The sequence below is a fragment of the Triplophysa dalaica genome, chromosome 11 (genome assembly GCF_015846415.1).
Source record: "Triplophysa dalaica isolate WHDGS20190420 chromosome 11, ASM1584641v1, whole genome shotgun sequence".
NCBI classification, from domain to species: Eukaryota; Metazoa; Chordata; class Actinopteri; order Cypriniformes; family Nemacheilidae; genus Triplophysa; species Triplophysa dalaica.
In genome coordinates this window covers 3,908,269-3,931,585 of record NC_079552.1, presented here as the reverse complement: position 1 = coordinate 3,931,585, position 23,317 = coordinate 3,908,269, and the positions used below count along the sequence as shown (strand labels likewise).

Here is a 23,317-nt window from a genome sequence, read left to right as displayed (position 1 = left end):
CCAGAGGAGAAATGAACCAGCTCGCAGTCAGAGTCCATTAATCTCAGGCGTTTACAAATACAACAGACTGTTGCTCACCAGAGCACGTGTGCGGTAGGAAATTCACAACAAAGGTCGGTTGACATATTTCACACGTCTTGACTGTGATCATTTCACTGATAGTGTACGATCGATACCATGAAGACAAGTTGAAACAATAAATGTCTAAACCAATGCATAAAAACAGATAAATGTTTCCATTTTACAGTTTGTACTGCCCTTTACTGACACTATAAGGGCAAGACATTTCTTTAGAATATCAAATTGCTGTAGTGATTTCTTTGTAATATCACACATAAAAAGTCCCCATTACTTGAGATCTAGATATGGAGTAAAATAATGAAGTCAGTGCTAGCCCACATTTTAAGCAAATCATAAACATTTTTGCTTTTAATTTTTGGTTGGCCTTTAAGTAAGGGATAATGTACAGGCGGCCGCCAAGCAGAGGGTCTTGTATAACACTGAAGGGACTTATTTAGCGATAACAGCTGGCTGCTTTATTATCCCACTTATTGCACGTCTACTTGGCATATCAGAAAAAACTGGACATGAAATGTGAATTAGAAATATTTTATAGCTCATTTGAACCAAATGCAGGTAAGAAATGACATTCAAATGTAACGAACAGGCAATTTGGTTTAATCATCTGTAAATATAATGTCATATATGTTATTAAAAGATACATTTATATTTAATTTGTCAAAAAAACCTGTCAAAATGATGTGCTGCATTTCGGGTTACCGTGTGTTATTAGTTTTGAGAGGTTGTTTTCTGGGAATAATGGACCTACGACTGGCCAATCAGAATCAAGCATTCAAACAAGCCGTGTAATAATAACCTGATAAGGGACACATTTAGGTATTTCTATTCAGAAAGCATTTCTTCTATACAAGAGTCTATTTGCGAATAGATGATGGAGGGGGTTCAGAATGATTTGCTTTGGTGCCCAGCAGCTTTGAGAAGAGTGGATGGGCAAATAGTGTGTCTCCCTCTGCTGGTGAATGCAGAACTGTACAGTTAAAAAGGTTGTTTGAAACCTGCATACATTTCTTTGCTCTATTGAACACAAAGAAAGATATTCAACTAAAAATGATAATCGTTGTTGCCCCAGAACTATTTTCTTTCTTTGCTTTCAACAGAACAAATACATTTTAACAGGTTTGGAACAACTTGAGGGCGAGTAAATGACAGAATTTTCCTTTTTGGGTGGACTATCTTGTGCCAATCATCTGTATGCACAAGACGACAAATCATGCAATGAAACATTATTTCAAGCAATAGATGGAAAACCTTAATAACGAAAGCTTTAACCAAACAAGCAGGCTACAAAATAACATTTTTCCTGATTGCAGGTGAACAAAGTGTCAAAGTTTGTGACCTGCTGACTGAATAACAAACATGTTTTGGATATTCTACAGTAAGGACGCAATAACTGTGCTTCTGATTTCTCCAACAATAGCATCATCCGTTCAAAGGCCAAAATCATTCACAGGGCAGTGAGTTAGACAAACACAGCAATGTTGTGATAGCACCGCTCACAGCGAGACATATATTCATATACGGAGTATTAGATGTGACACCCGTACATTCGTCTGACTCTAGTAAAGATTATTCCATCATGTCAGAAAGCTTTAATGAACATTCTGAAACCCTCAGTCTTTATCAAAAACTTCCATTTTCCAGACAGCTATCATCGTTTGGATAAACAAACATTCATATCTGAAGGAGCAGTCAGCCTTTGATGGATGGATGAGAAATTGTTGGGAGAGACAATTATATTCAGAGCTTGTGCCCAATGACTCATATCTGACAGACAGTCTCTGTAAAAACCACAAACGGTTAGAACATACAGTACATCAAACACTACGAATACAATCCGAAATAAAGTCTAATTATTATTAATTTATTGAGAAACATGTTTGCCTTATCTGCACATGTTCACATTTTTATTCATCATAATTAACCAAATCTTATTTATTTGACCCAAAGTAAAAAAGAGAGAAGTGATAAATTAATTATTTTGATTTCTTGACAAAGAATGTAAAACATTTTGTATATAACACAAAGTTGAAGTTATCAAAATACATATATATTTTATACTCCTGTATACATTTATAGAACTATGTAAATAATCTTTTCAAAATATTAGGGCTGTTACAACTATATATATTCTCAATGTAAAAAATACATCCATTAAAAATCGTGAGGAATAACTCTTATCAGTGCAGCAGTCTCTGGTTATACAGAATTTCAAGGAGTCAAATTGAACGTGATAAAAAAGACACACACCTCAAAGTATTGGACAACATTTCAGCTACGTTTTCTGTTTGTGAAATATCAGATACCATCTAATCATGATTTATACATTTTGAAAACCTTTCCATCTTGATGCGAAGTAATTCATACAGAATAGCCCTGTCTTCCTCAACAACTTCGCTGACACCAACGATAAGAACTGGAATAGCCTTTTTTTTTTTAAGTAGAAAACAATAGAACCACATTTCTGGGTCGGTGTCCGATGTGTGCACAACAGAAAGGTCGTCTCTTGCCAAAAGAAACATAGAAAAAGACTAAAAAAGAAACATTACAATCAGCATTAGTAAAAGCAGAAATCAGAGTTTTGTCATTGGTATGTGTAAGTTGTTCCAGGGACCCATCCAGAGCTCTTCTTCATCAGACGTCAGCGTCTGCTCGCACGGAGACTCAACGGACTCTTTAATCCCCCTACTGTCCACCGAGGACTCCTGCTCACAGCGCCCCCTGTCCTGCTTCAAACGGGCTTTATCAATGTTGGATTTGGGCCCTATGCTGTTGGGGACCATTACGCTACAGTCTTTGGAGTTTAGGTTGTGATCAGTTATAGAGGAAAGAGCCGTGGTGATGCTCACATTGGGCCCATTATCTCCTGTCCCATTTAAAGGTAACTGCTCTTCATGTGTGACACCAAGTTTATCCAGTTTTTTAAATTGTTTGCCTAATCGTATGGGTGAGCCCATTTTTAGGTTGTTGGGGTAAGGGGGCCTTCGTGTTCGGATGATGGTACCGTTTTGGGCCAGGTAGACCGACCCGTTGATGTTACTGTGGCTGGCAACGTTTGGTATTCGGTTCCTGTGGACATCCGGCCCGCTGTCCTCTCCCGTGGAAGTCGTGTCGTACTCTCTATCCAAGACCAGTTTGATTCTCTTTTTGCCAGCCTGGAGATCAGAAAAAAAGAATTATAAACACAAACCAGGTAAGAAAACACATAAGATAAACACTTGGTATGAATGTTAGAGATGCGTTTGTGCAATAACAAGGAATTTCATTGCTTAGATAACAGCAGTATAAACCATTTATCTCCCCTTTTGTGGTTGAAAAAATCCAACAAATCCTTAATCTCTTACAGTAGTGGCCAAAAGTGATGTCCAACTTTGCCCTTTATTCAAATATTATATTAAGGACGTATTAATTTTGTTTGGATTGAGCTTTGAGAAGGATTTGGCAAATAAATACACACAACACAAAGATCAACCAAATATTATACATATTATAAATTATTAAAACATAATTTTGTGTATAATAATAAACCCACATTTCCTGATATAACTTTGTCATTTGTATTTTTGTCCAAATCATTTTATTGATAAATACTGTAATACAATAAAAACTGTCCCTTAAGAAAGTTTAAAGTTTACTTAAGTTTGTACCATGTAAAAAAAATATTATAAGTAAAAATTGTACATATGCCCCGCTGACATCACTTTTAGCCACTTCTATTGTGACATAACAATAATTTAGGAAATATCCTAAAACAACATTTGAAAAAGTAATAAAGTCAAATTGTGATCAAATTCATAATAATTTAAAATCAAATATTTGCATAATTTAGTAAAAAATCGAAACAAGGCAAATGATTACATTTAAAAATAGATCAAACTGATTACATCACAAACCACTCATAGAAATACAACGTTTTGAGGAACAAACCTAAGAAGATAGAATAAACAAACCAGCTTTATGCCTAACAGAGCTTAGAGGTAAAAAACAAATCCCAAATGCACTCAATAGAAGGAAGCAAACCAGAAAGACAAGGTCGAAGATTCAACAGCGTAAAACCCTGCCATGCAGTAATTATTGATCCAAAACACACCAGAGTAAGAGACTGAAAGAAAAAAGGAAATCACGTCACTCCACAAGCCAGCAAGTCTTACTTGACCTCTCCTGTTTTTTAGAAAGCTGTGGAATCTCCTGACTCAGAATCCTCGTCCGTTTCTTCCGTGGCTCCTCCAGTTCCCGACTTCTGTGAGTGACGCACAGAGCCGCTCTCAGACGCAGAGCCACTGCTAGAGGTTATAGCATCTTCATCCACCTCTGTGATGGGTGAGAGACCTCCAAACGCTTCATCTGAGCTCTCCGTCACGCTGCTCTCGGTGGCGTACGGTGTGCCTACGCTTCCTGCTGCTGAGACCACGCTGGACCTCCTTGACACAGATCCATCACTCATGTCACCGGATGACTCCCTGCTCTCCTCTGCAGCTTCATCTTCCTCCTCTTCCTCCTCAGATGCATCCTCCTCGCTCTCCTCCTCTATGGTGTCCTGAGACGATCGGGTAATGATGCTCTTACGAGAACGTCTACTTCCTCCGGCGGTTCTGGAGCTCGTGGAGCTTCTCTCGCTGCCGGACACGGAAACTGCATCCGATCCAGCGTCATCAGATGCTGCAGATTCACTCAATTCTGTCTCAGATGTTTCTTCAGAACCGCTGGCCTTTGAACTGGCTGACCCCATCTCAGTGCTGCTCTCCTCACCCGACGCTGATGTTCGGGATGACCTAACAGAAGAGCGGGCCGAAGACCCCACAGTGCTGCCACCTGATCCGCTGGCGCTCGGAGTACTGCTAGCGCTCGGAGTACCGCTAGCGCTACCGGAAACACTTCCACTTCTGCTGCTCATTGTTCCTGCACTGGACCGCTCTGAGGAGCCCTTACTCGCCTCGGTGCGGGAGGACTTCATCGAGGAGCGAGCAGAAGACGGCTCTGATCCAGACACTTCTGTTCCTTCTTCTTCAGACTCCTTCTCTGTCGCAGAACTCTTCTCCGCACTCGACTCTTCCTCGGTTCCTGACTTTTCAGTCCCAGATCTGGATTCTTTGTCTGTACCTGAGGTCTTTCCAGATCCTGATTCTTCCTCCGAGCCGGATTCCTCCTCAGACTCCGACCCTTTCTCCGTTTCGGATTCTTCTTTATCAGTTCCCGACTTCTCGGTCTCAGATTTGGATTTGCTCTCAGCATCGGACTCGTCTGGTTCCTCCGGCTCGGATTCAGAATCAACCGTGCTCTCATTGGCATCATCATGATCCAGATCCACTTTCAGATAATCCTTATCTCCAGCTACACTGCTCCTCTCAGATGATTCGTCCTCATCAGAGCTCTTCTTCCGGCTCTCTGCATCTGTTCCACTCCCGCTGGCCTCTGGCTCGCTGACGCTGATGGAAACTTTGGATTTCTTCTCTTCTCTCTCCGACTCTGCAGACTCGTCTCTCTCGCTCACAGAACTTCGACTGATGCTGCTCAACGACTTCCTTCTAGCTAGTTTTTTTGCAGCGTTAATGCGTTTCAGGACTTTTCCGAGTCTGCTCCTCACCGAAGACGTACCATCAATGGAACCGCTCGGACCGCCCGTCAGGCTCTCTTGACTATCGATGCGACGTGCAGATGTCAGCTTGGCATAATCTTTGTCTTTCTTTCCTTTTCCAAACATCATCGGGAAGATCTTGGCCTTCTTCCAGGGGGAGGTGTACGGTTCGGCTTTCTTCCTAACAACGAGGAGCTTGCTGAGCTTTATAACAGATTTCAGCCTCTTTGAAGCTTTCGATTCTTCAGGTTCAGTTTCTGCCAGCTCTTCTGCCGGAATCTCTGGCTCTGCCTGTTCAATTTCATCCTCCGGTGGATAATCTTGGAAATCAACGCGCTTGTCACGCCCCCGACCTCTACCACGCCCACCTCGCCCTCTTCCCCGACCCTGTTGTGACATCATTTCCTTTAAACCAGCCTCATAATTTACAGCACAGGACACAAAAATTCAACTTTGTGAAAACTGATATGAAATGAAACAAATGCTTATAATGAATAGGGATTTATGATGATAAATGTCATGAGTGTATAAAAATACCTCTGGTCCGCTATAATAATACCCGTCATCCTCCACGATGGCCTCTCCATTTTCATCATACATGGGTGTGATCAGCCTCCTGCGACTACCATAAGTTGGATACGGATCATATCTGGTTTTGGAGATATGAAACAACAAATGAATTTGTAACATTAAATCCATTGATAGAGAATAAATACCCAAAACCCAAACCCATTCAAGACATTGGAGATTTGCCACTTTTTCTCCATCTATTCTTGTTTAGTTTTTTTGTGGGGGGTTCTATAAGGGGTTGAATAGAGACAAATAATAATAGTTTTTGTTTGTTTTTCATTTCATTAAAATGTATCTTGTTTTAAATAAACAAAATGAAAAAAAACACAGATTTAATGAACAAAACATGTCTAATAATGATTTACTGAAATATACAATTTGGGCCAAAACCGATACCAAAAATTCAGGATGCACTTTAAATAACTGTATTAATATTACACTTTTAACACACTTAAACCACCAAAATTGTACATGACATTTAAAACAATACTAAATATGTTATTCTTTATTTCTTTGCAGTAGAATTCCTTTTTTTACTTTTTTGCCAATTATATTAATAATGTAAAGTTCTAAAATTATTCAATAACTATGCATGAGTTACAAATTTAGGCTCACTCGATAATACAAAGAGTTTATATATGGTTGCATGTCAATTTCTGTCCACTTGTTTTGATCTTTTCTTGTCATATTATTAAAGCACTGATTTCACCTCAGCATATAACGGCAATTTAATGACACACCACCCATCCTATAGCTTCTCAACACCTCAGACTGCCTTCTGTCTATGGTTTAACACAATTTTGTCTGCATAAATTTGATCAAAACTGTATTTTTGAAAAGGTTAAAAAAACTAATGTAAATCAATTTTCAAAGGTTGGGAGAACCAAAGCAAACACCTCATTACGCTTGAAATCGATTTCAGGCCCCTTCCATACAAAAAATACGGACCCAGTGATCCAGGGATACAAGGTTAAACCGCCATTTAATATTCCTAAACTGTCTAAATAGGCCTAGATGCTCAGCAGGCCAGGTCACTTCAGGTGCACTTCAGACTTGACAGATCTATAGCCTGACTGAAGAACAACATTTATCTTCCACACTCTCTCCCTTGATGTCTGCGATCACAGCCATCTTTCCTCCTCTGAGGTCTTTATCATAGATGAGGAAATCTTAACCAGTTGCTACTGGATGAATTTGTTTAGGAATCAGTGCTTCAAGACGTGTGAATTATGCAATAACACATTATGTTCAGCAATGTATATGCAGTACAGTATACACGATCAGCACACACACCTCACAAACATGACAAGAGAATAATGTTATTGTTAAAACGCATCATCTGTTCGGAGATCACAGCTAATGCTCACAGCTCTAACAATGGCTTGAAGACCATCCGCTGTTTCCTTCCACTGGCAAAAACAAAACTCCATCTAACGAACTTAGAGCTGAAGAAGGCAAACGCGCGCCTCATGAATCCGCTACGATAAGCTCAAGACGGCTGTGTGGATCTGAGGAAATTATCTCATCTGAGTTTCCAGCGGAGCGGCTGACATCAACGCAGGCGGTTTACTGTACAGCATCTGTTCTGACTGTAATACTTAATGTACAGTACTCTCTACGGCTTGAGTTCTCAACCTTGAGGTCACGACCTCATGCAGACGAGATCAATTGAATCTTATTTATGTTAAGTTTAATTTGTAGACGTAGCTTAGACATATATTAAATATTGCTCTTGATCTGAAATGTGCAGTAAGCTACAACAGACACAAAGGTGAAAGGTGCGTCCGAACCACTAGGTGTCAGTATAGGTCTAGCACAGCTGCAACAGTAAGTACAGCACATATATATATATAAACGTCTAAAATGTACAGAAAAAGTGCATACAGTCAGACTGTAACACATATTCATTGGTGTATCCTATAAAGCTCACCCTTGATCGTAGCTATAGTAGTCTTGACCAGGGTCGATCCCGGATTCCATGGAGAGGGCCTAAAATACAGATAGAGTGACGTCACAACACATATTCAATAACATTTTTGGTACATAGTGTGTTATTCACTGATATATACCCTACATATTCTTAACATTATGTAGGTATACAGCCGCAAATAAAAATTAAGAGAACATTGAAATTTTTCATTTAATCAGCTTTTCTAGATGTATTGTGGTCATTCCAGTAATATCAAACCTCAGAAGTGACATAAAGTCAATGTGAAAGACTGAAGGCATGGCAAGACACATAAAAACAGATAAAAATCCACGTCATCACATAGACAAATAGTTTTAAACATTTCCTAAATACGCATATGACTGCTGTATTGCTAAAAAGTGAAAAGGAACTTTTCAGTATTTGAGGTTTGATAAATACAGATCATCTTTTCTGTTATTTTAATCCGTGTCTCCAGTTTAAATTTTCTGCAAATAAATGCAAAAAGAAACAATATTTTTATTTTAAATTTGGGAGAAATATTATAACTAGTACACAGAATAAAACAAATGTAATACTTGTACCTATACACATATAAATATTAGATTAGTAAAAACTTAAAATGGTCTTCAAATTGTCTGTGCAGCTGTATTTACTATACTTAATTTTACAACTTAGTTTAACCATAAAATACAAATGTTATTCCGTCAAAATTCTGTCCTTGTCGCTTTTCTTATTTCAAACACAGTTATCATACAACTTTAAAAACTTTCATAGTGACTTTTCTTTCCTTTATGAGCCTTACAGTCCCAGTCCCCATACACTTTCATTGTTTTGAAATTCAAAGAATATTCTGCTGATTTTATGTTCCACGTGAGGGTAAACAATAACAGAATTAATTAATTCAAGGAAGTAAGCTCATCTGTAAGCCAATGCACTTCTACATTTTACAAATTCCCTTTTAGCAGATACAAGCCTGTTAAATTCAATGTCTACTCTCCTAACCCCTTACTATCAACGGCATGTAGCGCTTGAGGGATATGGGCGTATGATGTAACCTGAAGGCTACTGGCTATTAAAAAAAAGCCCTTTGATGTGCCCGCCCAACTGTCTCTCTTAGAAATTCATCACCAAAGGAAAGGAGATGCACCTCAAGCACTTTCCTTAAGTCATTAATAAGTGATAACCAAAATCTACCCCAAGAAGACAATTTGACAGGACACAGAGAGGAAATCTGTTGAAAGACATGCAGAAGAACAGAGACGCTACCTCAGGCCGAAGCAGAGAAGGTCTCAACAGCTGCTGCTGTGCACGCAGTCACAGAGAGAGAGAGGAGAAACAAAGATTTGACGCTAAGAGAAAGTACATGAGAGGCGGGACAGAATAAAAGCCATAAAGACAAAGAGAGCGGCAGGAGATGTCGCCGCATCCATTTATAATCAGACAGAAGATGACGATAAAAAGATGTGCGTTAAAGACAGAAAAGAGGAGGTGGAGGAAATGAGGTCCTGGTGGGAAAGATAATGACAGAGATGAAGACGGCTGAAACAATTATCAATCTTAACAAGTAAACTAAAACTAGAAGAGCTGAAGTGCTTGAAAGGTCACGTCTGAAAGCTTGTACGGTATACGCCACATACATGCGTTCAATTGGCATCCCGGACTCTTTCATGTAAAAGATGTTCTCAGTGCAAAATTGTGTATGCGGGCAGAACGTCGATAAGACAAGACAGTTCAATTTGAGCAGCCTCCTTAGCGGTGCACAAATGTAAGTTTAATGCGAGAGTCTCTATGGCTTTCTAAATCTCATTGAGATTCCACCGGAGTTCTATCTCAAGGTGTTATTGGCAGCCTGAAGTGACAAGGAACAAGGCTGTTTCTTACCCTCCAATATTAAAGACCTGTGAATCATGCAAACTATAAATAAACTCAGAAGAAAAAGTGAGCCGTGACTCGCAAAGCAAAAGTCACTGACATGATTCCTAGTGGTTAGTGTCCCAAAGCGAAAACAAACCTGCCCGCTCCCCCAGTCGCCTTGACATTCTGCACTTCAGATTTGGCTCAGGTCCTTTGTTTAAATTAAGTTCATACCCATTTTCTCATCTCCCTTAAAGTAATAGAATAATACCTAAACGTTGATGTATTCTCGTCTGTGAATAATTGCCTATAACGCTCTCTGTTGCCAAATAAATGGGGACCGATACACAACAAAGTTGACCCAATCTCTATCCATTAGCATGAGCAAAAGTGACAATAATGCTTGTTATTGCAAAAAAGCACTGAAGTAAATAATAAACAGATGAAATGCTGACAAAATGACTTACCTGTCTGCCAAAGCCACGCCTGCGGATGAGAAGAGAGGTGTTAGAATGACATTTAAATGGTAATGCAAAATCTGCTGCCTGGCTAAGTGATTTTATGGCTGTCGCTTTTCATCATTTAACGGTGTGATTTGCTTTTATGTCAGCGTTTGAGCATTCCAACATTTTCTGTCCTCTCTTATCACCGGACCACAATGAAGAGAATGTGTTCGAGTGGCTTGTACGTCTTTTGATAAAATGCACACCAATAGTCCTGACGCAAGCAGTTTTTCGACCAGAAAACCGCAGTGGGACTTTACATGCACCATCATGCTGAAAAACCCGTACGCTTTTAGAAAGAAGTCATATTCTGATGAACAGCAAAGCAACGCACACACATTTGCAGGACCTTTAAATGGTCCAATCATTCACAAGCTACATTTTCCGAAATAGTGTATAACGGCCAACACGCTCAATGTGACAATAGCTCCCTTCTGAGACCACCATCAAAGATAACATTATGAAATAGGACTTGGAGGGATAAGCACTTAATTATCCTAAAAATAATGGTCCTGTACATATACTTTATATATCAAACCTTAATGGACCTAAAATAGGCCACATTTTCTTGAAGCAAAATGTGATTCATTCTTTTGATTTCTTTTGATTTATGTTTGGCAAACACTTGCAAAGCGTTTTACAGCCATACAGGAAGACCCAGCGTCTTCTAGATTTATGTGTGAATGAATAAAATCAATTATATACACACTTGAGTAGAGGGAGGTCAGAGGCTCTTTTAACATGAATACATACACACAATACAAATTCAAACAAAGTGAATGTAAGTTTATACAAAATGTATCGTCTCTGTTTTTATACATTTATACAAACACTATATAAAAGCACTATTTGATTCGTGCAAAACCGAACCGCTATAACTTGAGACAGAATTATCATTTTTGGTAAACTATATAAAAAATCGTAAGATGCACACTTAAAAAAGTACAGAGCCCCTGAATGACATGTGAAATCTAATTTTCTGACAGAGATGGAGAGGTTTACGTTATTACCCGTGATGGACAAAGTAATAGAGAAAGAAGACCGGAGCGGAGGACGGAGAAAAGAGAATCAGAGTTCGCGATGTCCACACCAGACTCATCGATTGAGTAATTAAATTTCTCTGCTGCTCCAGACGGTCTGAGCTTTGGTCCAGCCGAGCGCATCACGTGAGCAGACTTGTTTCTCTGAAGCTACAAAACAAGCCCTGACGCATCGACACAACATCCATTCAGCTCCCGCGCAAACCTTCAGCTTCACAACAAATAAATAATGCAAACTCGTGTTACCTTTGATCTCTCACCAAAACATGCTTCAAACTGAATGTTTCAGTGCAGAGAAAAAAATACATATTGTGGGGTCAAAATTAGATAAAATAACACGAAACCTGAATGCGTATGGCTTGAAGGTTATGGAGACAGATTTCAGACTGATTTTTGGACATATGGAAGAAGGACCCGCCATTTGGAAGACGCCCGTAGAGATGTTGTTGGGGCTGTTTGACTAAATGGAGAGACATTGACTGCGCACCTGATGGGGTGAATTCAGCAGGGAACGACGTCCCAGCCATGCGCCACATAAACGATTAGCTGTAGTGTCTAATCTCTGCATGATTCCTGACTGCTGGAATTTATGAAAGCTCTAAAACATCGATAGGACTAAACAGACGCAGAGAAACTTCAGGAGGGACGCAAAGAAGAGGAGAGAGAAAGAATGATGAATTTATGTGTCTGCAGTCGATTTAACCTTTTACGCAGACCTTTTTATTAACTATAAGGCCATCATCACTAGAAATAATCAGTCACGGCATTGTGAAACCATGAAATATGTCCAAAGAAAGGGTTTTGCATTAAACATAAAAAATAATATATTAAAATAGTGGCCAAGTACCTCATTATTTGTGCTGTGTATGTGAATATGAATGTATAAATTCTTTGCAAATAATAATGAAGATTACGTGACAAACAGGAGTGAAGAGATTTGCTCATGTAAACATGTGACCGCATTTAATTCCTAATAATTAAACACTGGTGCATAAGTAAAAATAACACATGACATCATTTTGGAAAAGATCTTTATTTAATAATTTAGGCACAAGTGTTCGCCATTAGATACTGAATAAAACAGATGTTAAATAATCTAGGGCCTACACTGTTTCACAACCCACCCACCTCACAATACAGACCCTACTTCTAACTACTTCTAATGAGACCAGTAGTGAACTGAAGACCACCAGCTCAGATCGCTATTCTAAAATTGAGACTATATCTAAGCAAACTAAACTAGAGCAGGTAGTCAACAGTCCCGCTCAGAGTGCTGCACCAAAGTTAGGTCATAAATGAATCTAATGGCAAACACCGGATCAGAAGACACATCTTAATAAATGTGTATTTGCTTCAAACAATATTATGCGAGTTGAAAATATCTGCATTTAATTTAGGCGCAACTGTTTCGCCATTAGATCTTTTTAGATGTAAAAATAATGTTTCCCAACCCACCCACCTTACAATACAGACCCTACTTCTCTGTTGAGACCTGGGGTTAACTGAAGACCACCTGCCTGCCCTTTATCCGACCACCCACCCCCACCAGGGCACTATTCTAAAATTTATACTATATCTAAGCAAACTTAACTAGAACAGGTAGCCGACGGTGCTTCACCAGAGTTGGGAAACAAAGAAATCTAATGGCGAGAACAGTGACACAGCTTACTTAAATAATATCCAAGTGACGTATAATCACTTCAGGTTTTTGTGGTTTTGTTCTCCATCGTCATTTAAAAAACATGTTATTGTTTTAAATCTTGCTTGTACCTTGTTTCTTTACATATCTGACATTACCTCAAGACACCAAATCAAGAAAGAATCAAAACGGCTCATATCTAACACAAGTATTCGTCCAACCATACCGGTTCTCCCGCTGTTCAATCTGAAGTGTTCATGCCATCCTGATCCTCACCTTAACATGACAGAATGCTGTGAGAGCTGTGCTTTATATAGCCTGAAACAGCAAACTCAACATTGATAAAGATCTTGACATCATAACATAGACGCCGACGCGTGCGCTATGTTGCTATTAAACAAATGGGATGAGCGACCCTATTTCAATGTGAAAAAAGAATCATCTAAGTCTCCCTTACGTTCTTTCAACATAAAATTCAGACAATAAATGTATTTTTCTTATTAGTATCGTAAATCGTGGATTGATTTGTATTTATCTTCAGCGGCGAATTTCAGATAGGCAAACACATCTAACAGTTATTACAAAATGACGCTCAATCTCTTTCTGTACCTAAATTCACATTTATACGAGCAATATGCGATTAAAACACATTAATAATAAAGATTATATGTCGCGTTAGTGTAACGTTACGGGGGATTCGGTCATTTTTATACTTTCCTTACTTACATTACAGTCTACTAAATAAAGTTTGTCCAAGCATCGCTAGGCTTTGCTTTCAAAACTTTGAAAGCAGAACAATATAGGGATGCTGTATTAACCCACAGCAACCAAGTTGGGAGTTTAATAAAAAGCTTAATATATTATCGATATCATAGTCTACAAAAATTTCTCAGTTTGCTCTGTTAACACAGCTTGCAGGCAAGTAATATTGGCCATGTCTCCATGTCATAAACTCAGTGAGAAGTAAATAAGTAGCATTGCCACAAAAATAACTGATACATTTGGTTAACGGACGGATATAAAAAGGGAAAAGATGAAAACAGACTTTGGCTATAAGTGTGTCTCAGTGGTGTGCAGTTAAAAATGAGTAGATTCCTACCAATGTTCATAATGGTAATATTGTTTTTTACAACAAGTGTGTTTATTCAGGGAAACAAGATTATTCTACAATCTTGCCTAATACTTTCCTTGAAAATTGGCAAATTAAAGTCTTTAAAAACAAATACTGTTCCGTAATGCTACAGTACATGTGTGCAAATATGTGTTACAATATTATTTTCACATTATCAAAACAACTACGAGCACAGTCTATAGTGTTAAAAACATTAAACAAATAAATCATAATAAATGAAAACAAAATCTCAAACGGTTAACTTGTAAGAGGTAGACCGATACATGAACACATTTCCTTTCTGAAAAAAATATGTGTAAAATGAAAAGAGGGAAATAAGACAGACATGAAAGAGAACATGAGAGATGCTTCATTCTAGAAATGAGTGGCTTTGATGGGCGGAGTCTCACATTCCACTGCGATTGGTTGGAAGGCTAAGTAGGAGAGTCTAAATCCGAGTGATGGGCATCTCTCTCGTCTTGTTCAGGCTCTTTATTTTTGACATTTTTCCTGTTGTCAACCTCAGTTCCACAGGAAGAATTCTTGAGAATCCCTCTCAATTCAGGCGTTGTACGAGCGGTGACGGGGCGCAGTCTTTCCAAAGCCCCTAGAGTCGGAGAGTGGATGGGCAGCCTGGGAAATGGTGAAGCAGGTGGGGGCGGGGTGGGATCACGTTTTAAAGTCGGTGAGGACAAAGAGGATGGAGATTGAGGAGGAGAGGGTGGTGGGCTGTCCGGTGGGTCAGGTATGATTTCCAGCGTGATCCCACAGGGCTCCACCGTGACATAGCTGGAGATGCTACAGCTGAACTTCCTCAGAACCGGCGGAGTCGAACGCTGCGCTGCGGGTGGGGGAGGAGTCTCCCCCTCACTCCTGGTGATGATGATGCAGGGTGGGACATCCTGACCGACGGAGACCGGGCTGTACGAGACCATGATGGTACTAAGAAAGTGGTCATCTAGATCCAGAGACGCGCAAGAATCCCGACTCCTTGGCGTCTGGTCGGCTAAAGCTTGCTGCTCGAACTGCCTCGCTTGTTCTCTGACCGACAGCTTTCTCTCCGTGCTACGACCACTCGTGTTCAGATCAGCATCGAGCTCATCCCTGCTGTCCTTTAGCCCCGCCTTAAGTACTTGCTCCTCCCATTCCGCAGGATCCCAGAGAGCTTGCCGCCGCAGGGCGTCGTAATACGTTCCTCCTCGAAGACGAGACGGCAACGACCAGGACATCTTCTTGCTGTCGTGGCTTGTTGGATGAGGGGCATCGCTTTCCAGAGAGCAGCACGGCCTATGGATCTCCGAACTGAGTTCTGGACTGCAGGAACCTCCGTCCTGATAAACAGGGTTTTGAGTGGTGAGGGGGCGCTCATCCGAGAGCAAGGTGATGGTACTCTCGGACTTGGGCAGCTTGTTGCACAACATGCCGTTTTCAGCTGACAGCTTGTGTGCAGCGATGGCCCGGGAGGCAAAGGTGCTTATGAGTTTTTGTCGGTCTGCCTCTTCGATCACAGACCTTCTACGTCCACTACGGCCCGTGAAAGAAAACAACAAGAGACAGAAAAAGAGAGAGAAAAGAAGGAAAAAAATAGAGAAACAGAGATCGAAGGATGAATGGGAAGAGGGAATGATGAATGGAGAATGACGACAATAAGAGGATAAAGTGCTATTGACTAACTATTTAAAAATCCACTTTCATTGACTTTCCCAAAATCGTACAAACGTAATCACGGACACGTTTAGGCAACATAAAATCCAAACTGTTTTTCTAGCTACGAGGTAACGAATAAATGCTAAATTAATAAATCCAAGAAACAGATCATATCGTAGTCGAACAGAAACCTTCAAACCTATGTAGAGGATCTATGTTCCAACATCCATCGACATGATCTGTTTCACTGGCAAATTACAAAGTAAAGGACAAAGTACATGTTGCTGAAAGCCCAAATCTTAAAAGTTTTAAAATGCTTTTTCTGTTTTAGTTACATTGAAAGATCTGTTTTACACAGAACATGGTATCAATATGTCATTTTATCTTTCAATACGCATTTGACAGTAGTGGAGGAATAAAATGAATGAAATCATCAAGAAAACTCTAGTTGAGCAGCTACTCAGGCCGAGGAGTGGACTACTTTAAAATACACACTTTTTAAAATACACAGACAACACCATGTAAGGGAGAACACTAGAGGGAAATGAAGAATATTTCATGTTACTCACTGCAGTCCACGCCTGGAAATACAGGAAGCAGATTAAAGAATGAAACAGAATTACGAGATGTGAAATAATAGCACGATCTCACAAAAACGCATTCCTATTCGCACTATCGAAAGAAAAAAGAAATGACACAGCAAGGAAAATAAAGAAAGAAAAATCTAATTTAAGACCATGACGTTTTTTTTGCAGAATGGCATTATTTGCATGACAATAAAGCACCTTTGCCCTCCAAACTCTTTTTACCATAATGTAAGCGAACGGTTTCCTTTGAGTCTGTTTGCGATTCCTGTATTTGTCACTCTGATGATTCTCATCACGTTTGTGTTTCTCAGAAGGGAGCTGACAGGCCACTGATTTTATTCATATCCGACAAAGCAATAAACCTATGTGCCCAAACACACACACACACACAAACACTTGTTGTTCCTTCCTGTTAATGTTTGGAAACGGCTTTTTAGGAAAACAGCTCAGCAATCTCAGCATTTATTCAAATGGATTGCGTACAAAATCGCTCCTTTCTCTTTGTCTATTTGCGTTAGCCGGTGCATTTGTTTGGATCGCGTTAAATCAAAAGCACTTTAAAAGTGCTTACCTGAGGGACACAGATGTTGTGCTACCTCTATAATCTTTTAATCTATTAGTATTTCATTCCAATTTTAGGGCGGCCTTGGACTTGGCAATGGACTCCTGCTGCGCTTAATGGACGCGTCCAGCGAGGACGTCTCGGTGGAAAGACTTCATTTTAAAGCCAAAGCACAGCTAATTTACCAGTGAAACAATTACCGTTGGGACGTCAGAAAGGAACACTTTCTCCCTATGGTGAATGTTACGGCTTAATAATGAAAAAAGCCATTTGTTTCTCTGACGACGAATTGGGTCAGTGCATTAAACGAACAGTTCACCTTAAAATGACAGAATTCGGCCTTGTTTACACGTCCTTGAGTGGTTTCAAAGCTGTTTTAGCGTGACCGTCTCTGTACACATAAAAATCATATGGGTACTCAGAATTGAGTAAATAATGGCTGAATTTTCATTGTTGGCGCAGAGTAGACAAAACCAACACTACATATTCACACACATTCACGAACACATCCCGCTTTTCTCCCAAAAGGTGAAATTTAGGCCAGGTGACTTACATGCCGCCGTCTCCCAGTTCCTCATACAGATTGGTCGGGGCGCTTGCCGTTGACTTCCCTGTAGGAAGCGCCATCTGGATACGGGCGGTTTTGGCACACTCTGCCTGCCTCCTGTAAATAACAGCAAAAGAGTTTTCTCTCTTTCAAAAGACTCATTTCAGTCATATTTTCGAAGGATATGAGGTCAGGCCACTTTGGTTTGATCTGATCCAGCACTTTTTTATCCGCGCGGTGTAAAATATCCTGGGTTATTCAGGACCTTTCACACCGAGATGAGGTGTTTTATTAGGACGGAACTGAACCCGGCTCACTTTGTTCTCTATGAGGAGATGAAACCAGCCATTCTTGTTCATTTTCAAAGGCGTCTCGCTATTGAGCCGGAATCTGAGGCCTGGGCCGAGCATATCCTCCCTCTCCTCATCTCAATTCATCTATTTGATTCATACGCTCCTGTTTTAAAGGACTGAACCGAATAACGAGGGTTTGAAAGCATACGGAGTCCGGCGAATAAATCATCAAAAGGAGGAATCACACTTACTCTTTGAATCTGCGCGCGGGGTCCAGGCACGGCGACAGGAAGTGCAGGGAAAGAAAAAGAGGAATAGGAAATGATTACATCATTAGCACAGCAGTCATTTCTCAAAACACAATAAGAATGAACTACATCCACAGGTCTATTAGCATGTGTGTTTGGGGAGGTGAACTCGTAAATATTTTTATATGTAAATGTAATGCCTTCATGAATAATAATAACATTGAGCATAAAATAATGTTTTGAAAAAGGTGCAAATACAGGTTTACATTACTGGTCAAAAGTTTAGGATCACTTGACAAAAATGTTTCTCATGATGTTAAAAATCTTTTAATCTGAAGTTGTACTTTTGAAGGTTTTAAATTACGTTTGTAGACATAAATATGACTTGTGCCAACATTTTTATTTCTAACAAAATACTTTTGAAATGGATTACTTATGAATAAAAATGAATAAATAATGAATAAAAAGCAGCCAATAAGAGATCAGCATTGATGCAAATTGCTTCAATACTGTTAAAGCTTCCCAGGTTCAGACCTCAAAAAGCTGGATGGTAAAAATCCCAAATTTATGATTTAGGAAATTCTAGACAAAGGATGACTACTTTGAAGATGCTAAAATATTAAAAGTTCACAACTTATTTCCCACATTTACAGATGTGTTTTTTTATGGGTTTACTATTATTATAAATGTTAAAAACTATAAAGAATGAAAGAATGATCCTAAAACTTTGAGCGGTAGTATTCATAGAAGGCATGTTTGCGTGCGAAACATTTTTTTTCCTTTGTATCAATTTTACAAAGTGGCTAATTTGTAGCACAATTATTCAAAATCAGCAATAATGAAGCCCCACTCCAAACCATCTCTGTAACTATTTTATGAATTTGTAGAATCTGCTTCGTCCAAAATTGCGATCTTTAGTGAATTCAACCAACAAAATGATATTCATCAAGAGACGGAGAGAAAAAAATGTCATTACAGGTTTTGCCCAGAACCGGCAAACATACATGTAGAACTTTGACAACCAGCTGTCAGAAATGTGTTGCTGCACCTACAGCTGCATGTGTGTGTATGAATGATTCATGCTTCACTTCAAACCCAGATAACAGAATAGTATAACCTCAGTTTATCACACATCTCACGCTGACAAACGATACAGACGCTTTCCCTCCCTTCTCTGTATGTCTTTCACATATTCTGTCTCATCCTGACCCTGGGCTTCCTGCAGGCGGCAGGAAACGTGGCCCTCTCGACATTATTTATTTAACCAGAATGCAATTACTTAGAGGGCATTGTGAGATCTCATGTTGCGATATACACACGCAGTTACAATTTATGTTGTAAAAAATGACTCACCGATGGCAAACGCATTAATATGATCACCCAGCCTCTGTAAACATGATGATTTTTTAACAAACATGCTCAACCTGCTGAATTTAAACAAGCTCATCGAGGGAAACGGACTCATTTAACAAACCCAAGATGAATGACGTTCTGCGCAATTTGTAGTTTAAAACATTTGTACACGTGTGAGAAATAATATAAAAGTGGTCACTGGAAATAAATGTTAGATTTTCTCAGAAATTTGTTCTGCTTAATTTTAACAAATAATCCCTGGTGAGAGTATTTTTTGTCACCAAACCAAACTGTATTGAAATATAACAAATATACAGTTTACCTTTAAAATCAAACAACTCTATGGCAGACTCATTGGTTTATTCAGGAGGTCAAGAACACAATTAATCTATGCTCTCTCTGTTCCTTCCTTTCTCTCTCTCTTTCTTTCTCTCTCTTGTTTCCTGAGGTATGTCAGATGAAGTGAATGCCTGGGATCTGTCACAAATGCCTATATTTAATCTACTTTGCCGCAGTGGTGGATGGGATCTTAGCCTGTTAGCATGGATAATAACAGCAAAAGCGGCCATTTTAATGCCTGGCAATCCATTCAAGCTCTCGCACCTCTCTTTTCTCAATCCATCGTTCAGTTTTTTTTCAATCTCTCATCTGAACCTCAGAGGTTAAAAACAGAGGTACTTGGTAAGACTTGAAAAATGAGTAGAAGAGCACCCCTGTGATGTAGCATGCTGCTTTTATACATGAAGTATATATGTTCATCTCAAAAGTCTCAAAGTCTTTTGATCGGCCTACACCTGAACCTTATTCTTGTTGAGATTGTGTATTTATACAATAACATATATAAGTTTGCAATGCATTAGGGGGCTAGATGATTCGTTTTGCATGGAGGTAAACATACAGAAAAAACTATTTTCACCAGCTAAATGACAAAAAGATGATATATAAAATAGCACATTTGACAATGTGCATGTCTACATAGATCAACTAGTGTAAAACTACAACCAAAATATTAAATTTAGCAACATTTTTTTAAATGTCATGGATTGTATTGTGCAAAGATCACTAATGTTATATTTTCAACATAACTCATAAATACAAAATAGCTGGATAAAAAAAGCATTTCTTTTTAAGTGGTGTAATTTTTCTATTAAGGCTAACAGAAGTGAACTGGAAACTATGGAAACATGGGATTTGCCTCACCAAACATGACCTCCTTGCCAACAATATCAAAACTGTGTTTTAAAGAAAAACATCTTTCAAAGATTCTATGCAACAAACATCATAAACTTTGTCAAGTCCAGTGACTAAACCTTGCTCTGAAGAGCTGAGTTTCTTTCGAAACACAAGTAGTGTGAAGCGTGCAGTTGTGACTGAAGGTCTCAGAAAGCCCATCACACCTGTGACAATACTCACTGTTTGTACGTCACCATGATGATGAGAATGGCAGGGATGCAGCACAGGATTATGATGATGGCCAGGGCCAACAGCGCCCCCTCTGTGTAGCCCACTGCCTGCGCAGCCTTCTTCACAGTCGCCACAATGTCAGGAGAACGGATCTCCAGAATCCGTCCTCCCTCACCCAGGTACGGCTGGAACTCTTTATTGATGTCCAGAATCTTCCCATCCAGAAACCTAGCAGACACACAGAGAATATTACAGCTCATAACGCTTTCATTGAGAGCTGCAGGGACCTTCTACGCAACACGGAATAAAGACGCTTGAAATGTTCGTAATTATAACAGAAAAATGTTAACATGTTACAGTAAAAATCTACAAAGTAGTTTTACCATATGTTACATTTAGTGTATTGCTACTGTACAATTGTGCTGTCGAATCAATTAATTGTGATACCAGATGTGTATGATTATATGTATACATAAATGCACACGCATTAAAATAATGTACATTTACATATTTACGTTATAATTGACGTTATGCATAAATATAAATATATATTATGCATTTTTCTTACATATATACATGTATGTTTGTGTATGTATATATACATACAGTATAAATATACATACTACATATTTATTATATCAAATTTTATTATTAAATTGATTTGACAGGACTACTGTGAAATAATGTAAAATGCTTTTTTTAAGTAAAAAAGATCTGTATAACATTCAAAAGGCAATTAATTTCTTTTTAAAGCACTTTTTAATAGTTTTATTTTTACTTGCAATACAAAAGACATCCGTGCATCATGCAGACATAAAAAAGTCACATATATTCATATTTGAAGACGCTGTGCCATATTGCAAATGTAGTCACGACTATATTCAAAACAAAGTTACTCTATTAACTACTTTAGTGGAGTTTTTCATAGCTTGACATTTTTAAAGAATTCACTTTAATTTCGCTGTAAGGAAAGGAGCAGTGTTCACATTTTTTGACAACTATTTCTTTAAAACAATCAAACACCGTTTCCTGTACTGTATTAGAGTTTGTTTAAAGACCGTTAAATGATTCTCTCACTTTCAGAGTAACACATACAGTGCTGTACAGTCCACTGCTTAACATGACAGCCTGGAAACCCTCATGATTGACAGCTAGAAGATGTAGATAACACCCAGAGTCAATGCAAAGCATGTCAGAAGCAGGGAAGCAGGAGCCAGCAATTGTGCTAATGAGGACAGCATGTCCTCAGCTGCATTTAGCCCTTTCACTTCATCCTACGGGTTACCAGACAACATGATGTGGAAAAGCATCATCTTCTCCCCTGCGTGGGTAACATGGCTTTACTGTGCCTGTATCTACCTGTGTGTTATGAGTGTCTTGATATAGAACAGAGCTGATTACCTGACCCACTCGAACGCCCAGCTTTGTTCCTCAACTAATATTGTTAAAGGACTTCCCTGAAGACACTTTGCTGATCAATAATGTTTACAGAGACCTGCATGTTAAGTACTTCATAAGTATCTACGGCAAACCAATTAGCCCTGATGTACCAGAACACTTCAATAGAAGCGACTCACAAACAGGAATGTTCAAACACAATCAATGTGCCGCATAAAGACTGACGAAAGACTGTTTTTCAGCTCAAGTGTCAAAGAGGCGAGCAACACTACACGTACATGAGCATTTACGACGTATGGTGAGTTTTCTGACATCTTAAGAAATTAAGATTGAAATGTTATATAAATTAAAATGCATTAAACGTTGTAGGTGGGTATGCAAAGAGGACCAGAAGATTTTTATGCTTTCCAAAAAATACAGAAAAAACACTTTACCCCACAATGTAATCTGCATGATTTGATCCAGAATAAAAGTTTGTGCTTACATAATATATGTCTGTCTACTGTGCATATTAATTGTATATTTATAAACACAATACATACAGTACATGTATTTATTATATATATATATATATATATATAATAAATACATGTACTGTATGTATTGTGTTTATAAATATACAATTAAATTATATTTATATTATATATATATATATATATATTTGGAAACTACTTTGATGTACGTATTTACCAACAATTGAAATGATCTAAAACATTTATTAATCTTTATATTTTTCTTAAATATATGCTTGATATTAAATTATAAATGATTAAATTATTTATTAAATAAATACTTTTATTCTGGATGTCGCGATTAATTGTCTGACAGCCCTAAAATGAATATAAATGATAGCCAGATGCCACGTGAAGTTCAAAACGAGTACACTTTTCAAAACATATACAAAACCCCTCAGTAAACCAATTTATAATCCCAGATGGACTAACAAACGATTTGTACAAGAAACATGTTTTAAAATGA

General features: G+C 38.7%; 1 protein-coding gene across 1 annotated transcript in view; it reads right to left on the bottom strand.

The window, feature by feature from the left end:
• Nucleotides 1-2,159: 2,159 nt before the first annotated feature.
• The window catches only part of pcdh15a (protocadherin-related 15a), a 151,006-nt gene continuing 129,848 nt past the window's right edge, over nt 2,160-23,317 (bottom strand). Inside the window, exons 30-37 of the mRNA XM_056761185.1 lie at nt 20,951-21,169; nt 18,188-18,196; nt 17,650-17,760; nt 10,475-10,493; nt 9,420-9,455; nt 8,154-8,212; nt 6,191-6,302; nt 2,160-3,233 (exon numbers count right to left, since the gene is read on the bottom strand). Coding sequence (XP_056617163.1) covers nt 2,652-3,233; nt 6,191-6,302; nt 8,154-8,212; nt 9,420-9,455; nt 10,475-10,493; nt 17,650-17,760; nt 18,188-18,196; nt 20,951-21,169 — 1,147 coding nt within the window. The 3' untranslated portion in view covers nt 2,160-2,651. The remainder of the gene's footprint in view (nt 3,234-6,190; nt 6,303-8,153; nt 8,213-9,419; nt 9,456-10,474; nt 10,494-17,649; nt 17,761-18,187; nt 18,197-20,950; nt 21,170-23,317) is intronic.